Here is a 6000-nt window from a genome sequence, read left to right as displayed (position 1 = left end):
ATATTTTTAGACACGTTTAATGTGTGTAAAATTAAAGAGTTATAATATTTTAAGTCATAAATGTGATTGCGATCTGACTTCCATTACCACACTACTTTGGCAATATCAAACAGTCGAAATTACCTCTTTACATGTCTCTGTAAAACATAGGCTATCTTTAATCTATTATTATGCTAAAATACGTATATTCCTGAAGTATCGACAATTAAAATAATTCTGGATAAAAAATAATATACAATTGATCACATTTAAATTTTATTTCGATAAGATGATCGAAATACAAACGAAGTAAGATTTCTAAGAAGATTTCTTACATTCGCATCATCCACAAGACCCAATATCCCTCCCGTGAATAACACTAACCAAAATTATTTTCACATAGCAAAATCACAATATAGGATTTGTTGACATTATGCGTATTGGGGAGTATATGCTTCAAATACACAAATGCCTAACCAAGGAAGAAAAAAAATCACACAATAATTTGCAAAACATTTTGTTAATACACGGACTGTTGCATAGATCCATTATTGCTTTCATGAATCGAATGATTTTGAATAGCGCATATTGACACAGTAACAAATCCATTTTCCACAAGATGAGACAAGCTTTAAAACACGTGTTTTAAGAAGTCCAGCAGCATCTTTAAATTTCATTTCTATCCCCTATTTGATTAATTGATTGTAAGAGCTACAGGCCTACCACACCCTGCGTCGATGAACAGGTTACCTCACCACAAACATCAACAAAACCAATGCAATCTCAAATAAATAGAATAAACTTTACATCATTTTAAAATAAATAACAGGATAAAATCAAACACTGAAACGCGTAAAAGCCCCCCTCGTCTGCAACACGCACTAATTAATTGACAGATTAGTGTAACTGGCATCCAACCCCTACACTTGCTTTTAATTATGGAAACCCGTATTTAATTCGTCCTGGCTCTGAAACGATTGGCTGCGGGGATGTAAGTCATAAGGGAAATGACTGTCAGGGGAAACGCGGTACATGGAGCCTCGACCGGGCACATTACAGTACCTCATTCCGTAGTGACAGTTCTTACTGTACTCAACTTGGTCCTCGTGCTTTTTAAGCGAGAAAATCCCATTATAATTGATCGGGGGACTGATTTGGCCGTCAAAATGGGGACTGCTGGCCTCCGGAGAGCCACCGTCGTAATAGGACTCGTAGGATGCGTAATAGTTGTAGGGCCGGAACGGTTTGGCGCTGTCCCGGGTCCCAGTGCTGAGGCCGGTGGGCGTGCCCATCTCCGCGTTCGGATACGGATACAGAGCATCATATGGAGGCCTGCCAGAATACGACACCTCCCCATTGTGATCTGTAAGGAAATTTCGGGCGTTCAACTGCAGGCACCCCGCGACTAAGTTTGTGGTGGGCTGGGATAATCCCTTGCACAAGGTCTGCACAAAGGCGAGCAGGTCGGGTCTCTTGCCCGCGCTCAGAGTCTCGGACAGAGCCCAGATGTAATTTTTGGCGAGCCTCAGTGTCTCGATCTTGGAGAGCTTTTGCGTTTTGGAGTAGCATGGCACGACCTTGCGCAGGCTCTCCAGGGCGTCGTTGAGTCCGTGCATGCGACTGCGCTCGCGCGCGTTCGCTTCTTGGCGACGCACTTTCACGCGTTCGCCGCGCCCCTCGGGGAATTTCTTTTTGCGCGGGCCTTTCTTCTTGGGCAGGCCGTTCTCGTCGCGGTCGTCCTCTCTTTCCTCCTCCTCTCGATCCGTGTTGTCGTCCTCAGCCTCCTGGAGCTCCGCATTGGACGCGTTAAGTGTACGGACTTCTTCTTGACCGGAGAATCTGGCACTGAACTGAGATTCACGCATCATGTCTGGATCTTCAAACGGTACGGTCAGCATCGTCTGCACCTGTGCAACAGCAAAATTAACAACCAGATGAAGTCAGCGACTATGGCAAAGAGTAACCAAAGGGTACAGGGCCTGTAAGACTGCAAATTGGCATGACAAATTGTCGTTTTACGGATCAATTACATATTGTTTTATAAAGCTGAAATTTAAACACTAAAAAATAAGACACTTTATAACAACAGGAATGTAAATACACCACAAAAAAATTAAGATAAGCCCCCCCCCCCCTAAAAAAATAAAATAAAAATAACCACAGGGTAAACAACATATACATAAGGTAGAAAAGCAGAGCTAATAATAACAGAGTACACAAATTTCCTACGCAGTTTACCATAATTTTTTACAATAAATAATGTTTGCCCAAATTGAAACTACAGGTTAAATACGATAAATTGTTTCAATTCACGTCAATAATAACATCCATTCAATAAAATTCATAATATGTTATTTTCTGTGATTTCTTTTGTCCTTTTTTTCTATACTGTTTAGCTAAAAAACATTTTCGGCGAAGCTGCTTTACAACTATGCAAAATGAGAAAGATTGCTACAGAAATACATTAGAATCGAAGTAAACAAGCCAAGAGGAAATACAAATCGATATATTTTCGATTCCTTACCTTTATATTTCAGTGTTTAGCTTGCATGTTCAAATTCCTGGCGACATTCAGAACTGCCTCCCATGTGCTTGATGTAGAGCTGTAAGAATTCCTTTAATCTCTCTCTCTCTCTCTCTCTCTCTCTCTCTCTCTCTCTCTCTCTCTCTCTCTCTCTCTCTCTCTCTCTCTGAGAAATGACACCCATGCCAGGCAGCAGCTCTGGTACCCGTGCCATCTGCCACTGACGTTTCGCTAGTCACGTGACGCAGTCTCGAGGGACTTTCACTCGGCTCTCATCATCTGGCGCTCACGGTAATGGGCACCGCGAGGCTCTCATTTACCGTCAGAAAACTCCGTGTACAAAAAAAGATTAATGCCAGCACTCCTGCGCCAATACCTGTGTGGAGACTGCTAAATGCTTTTGATATGAAAGTGTGGCATGTATTTGATTAGGCTATATACGGTCGATGGGCCTACAGTATAGTTGAGACGTCTGTTTACTTAAAATTTTTTGGTGGATAGCAGATAGCTCTGCGGCACAATTCTTCATCGCAAAATTCATACACTCAAAAAAAAATGCTGTGTTGCAACCCTTTATGTTGTAATTTAACCATGTGAAGGGTGGTTTTTATCCAAAATGCTGGATTTGTTTTAACACATTGTTCACTATAAAAAAATATAACTCAAAATGTTTTCCCGACAAAGGAAACTTGAACCAACATTTTTATTAGAAAGAGTCAATGTGTTTTTTGCGTTTACTGACTAAAATTAGCCGAAATATGTTGCTAGCAAGGAGTTTTGTGGTTTACTGTATAAACAATTTTACATTTAGCAAGGATTTTGAAAGTTTCCCTTCATGCACTGTGTGGTGTTCATTTAGATTTTTTTAGTGTTTGCTTTCCTTATTGGCTGTTGTTGTTATCTCTGTTAGTTATCTGTTATACAGTTCTTTTTTAATGAATGATATTGCTGATTGTCACTATACTGTATATGCATTAAGGTTTATGTTTCCAGTGATGAAGTCAAAGTGTATGATGCAATGCTATTGGTGCTGGAAGTGATGTCAACACAATTTATTTGGAAATCAGCATTGGATGAATGAAAAAAATTACGTTGGCTACGTTAAAACAATGACTCAAAAATCCAATGTGATCTCACAAAGTTCCTTGCATGGGACAGCCACAGATTTTTTGCTAATTTTTCCGTGGCATTCTCACGGATCTGCGCATTTTTCCGTGGCCCTGCCACGGACTGTCTTTTTCCGTGGCATTCTCACGGATTGGTTTCTCAACTGCTTTTTCATATTTTCGAACCATTTTCGCTTCGGTTTAGGGTTAGATTTGGTGTTTGCGTTAGTATGTCACTTTAACTATTGGTTTATACTATTTTTTCTGATTTATTCTTTTATATTTTCTAAACTTTAAACAATTGTCGCCTGGCGTTGGGGTTAGAGTTGGGTTTGGTAAGGATGTCATTTTATGTAAATCTAACCCTAAACCGAAGCGACAATGGTAAGAAAATAGGACAAAACAGTTGAGTAACCAGGGCCACGGAAAAATGTGGAGATCCGTGAGAATGCCACGGAAAAATGAGCAAAAAATCTGTGAAAAATTGGCAGCACAATTGAGTTTCAATTGCAACAAACCACCATCTTTGCGATCAGTTTTGTATTTTAAAGGACACACCCAAAAACATCACCTATAAAGTGACAATTTTAACATGCTATAATAAATTATCTGTGGGTTATTTTGAGCTTAAACTTCACATACAGACTCTGGGCACACCAAAGACTTATTTTACATCCTAAAAAAAGCTCATAATATGACCCCTTTAACATTTTCTGAGGGAATTTAACCCACTGGCTGGAATTGTCCCTTTTTGACCTAATGCTGGATTAAATATAAACAGATGTTTATTTCACTGACCTTGCTAGACATAAATACTAAATATATTGAAGGGAAGAGCAAATAATATTATTTGGTGTACACTCAAGCCCTTAAAGAAATAAGTAAAAATAATATTAAATATCAACCTGCCTACACTGCACTCTTATAAAGAAAGATGTGATAAAGGAATGTTATGGTTCCCCAAAGAACCTTTTAGTCAAAGGTTCTTAAATCAATCATTTCTTTCATACATTTTATAGTCTGACTACAAATAATCATTTTAAAACAAAGACCTTTAGTATCCTTTATTTTTAAAACTGTGTTTAAGGTTCTTAAATTGTTCTTTCGTGGGTTCTATAAAGAACTTATATCATCCAACAGAACCTTTCTGTTGCACAAACAGTTCAAGGTTCAACACATAATGAAAAGGCAAGAAAGAAAAGGTTCTTTTGTGAACCATTTTTGGGCAAAACAAGAACCCTTTATATAGCATCTTTATTTTTAAGAGTGTCTTTCAGGGGCAGCTCAGTTTAAATCATAATAGTTACAGACATTAGCACCACAATGACACAGTGATTGGAGTACATTTTTATGCAGCTTACATCACAACGGTGCATCTCTGCCCTGCAGTACGGTTGAGTTTTTTTCTTTATTTATTTTATGAGAAGTCCTTCAGAACTACAGCTGTGTTTAGTTTACGCTTCGTTGTCCCTATATCATATACTAGACAAGCTACTAGTTTATCCGTAGATATATCAGCAGAGGGCAGTCCCCAAAACAGCAACATTTGGGCACCCGTTCACACACACGCACACAAAGCTGCCCCCCTAAAACGCCTCAGCTGGCGTTCTGTGTGTTCTGGTCCAGTTCACACCAGTATCTGATGAGTGAAACTCCTCATTTCAGACTCATCAGTTGACTGCACTAATTGCAAATGCAAATATGCAAATTTAAATTAATTAATTACTTCACTAATTAGTTCTCTGGTCTTTTCTGGTAATAAATCATGGTGTAGTTGAATGAAAGAACGGATGATAAAGGCTAAATGTATTGATCTGCTCTTAAAGTTATACAAAAGGATCAACAAGATGTCTGCCCAAAGGTAAAGAACTTTACTTTTAAGGATTTTATTTTATTTTATTTTATTTTGATGGTCCACTCTCAACAAACAACTTTCATTAGAGGTTTAGTTGAGGATTAGACTGTTTCATTGTGTAAAGTTAAAACAACTTGGTTTTGCAAGTCAATTCAACTTATTATTTTAGGTCCTGACTTGTGATAAGTTTACATAACTTATAAAAACAAGTTACAATTGTTTAACTTAATTTGTTAAAGGTTTAATGTGTTTTAGCAACGCTATCTCACAAGAATTTGTATATATTTTAGGAGTTGGCTAATTTGTATTAATTCATACAACCACATTCGGAGATTTTTATCGATTTGCCTTGACCCCTGTGATGTTGGGGTTAGGCAAGGGGTTGGGTTTCGTTATTGTTTTTTCATGAGAATTGTACGTTTTTGCACAATTAACTTTGAATGAATTCATACGAATTAGCCAAATCGTAAAATATGTACAAATTCTCATGAGATCAGGCTCGTTTTAGCAGTGAGCAGCATTTAGCAGTGAGATTG

General features: G+C 38.2%; 1 protein-coding gene across 1 annotated transcript; it reads right to left on the bottom strand.

Annotated features, from left to right (window-relative positions):
- Positions 1 to 238: 238 nt before the first annotated feature.
- neurod6b (neuronal differentiation 6b) lies at positions 239 to 2647 on the bottom strand. The gene is made up of 2 exons (XM_055201363.2): positions 2504 to 2647; positions 239 to 1886 (listed from the first exon to the last, which is right to left on the bottom strand). Exon 2 carries the CDS (start codon positions 1875 to 1877, stop codon positions 912 to 914), a length of 966 nt encoding a protein of 321 aa, XP_055057338.1. The 5' UTR covers positions 1878 to 1886; positions 2504 to 2647; the 3' UTR covers positions 239 to 911.
- Between the last annotated feature and the right edge of the window lie 3353 nt (positions 2648 to 6000).

Source organism: Misgurnus anguillicaudatus, chromosome 2 (genome assembly GCF_027580225.2).
Source record: "Misgurnus anguillicaudatus chromosome 2, ASM2758022v2, whole genome shotgun sequence".
Taxonomy (NCBI): Eukaryota; Metazoa; Chordata; class Actinopteri; order Cypriniformes; family Cobitidae; genus Misgurnus; species Misgurnus anguillicaudatus.
This window is presented reverse-complemented; position numbering and strand designations above follow the sequence as displayed.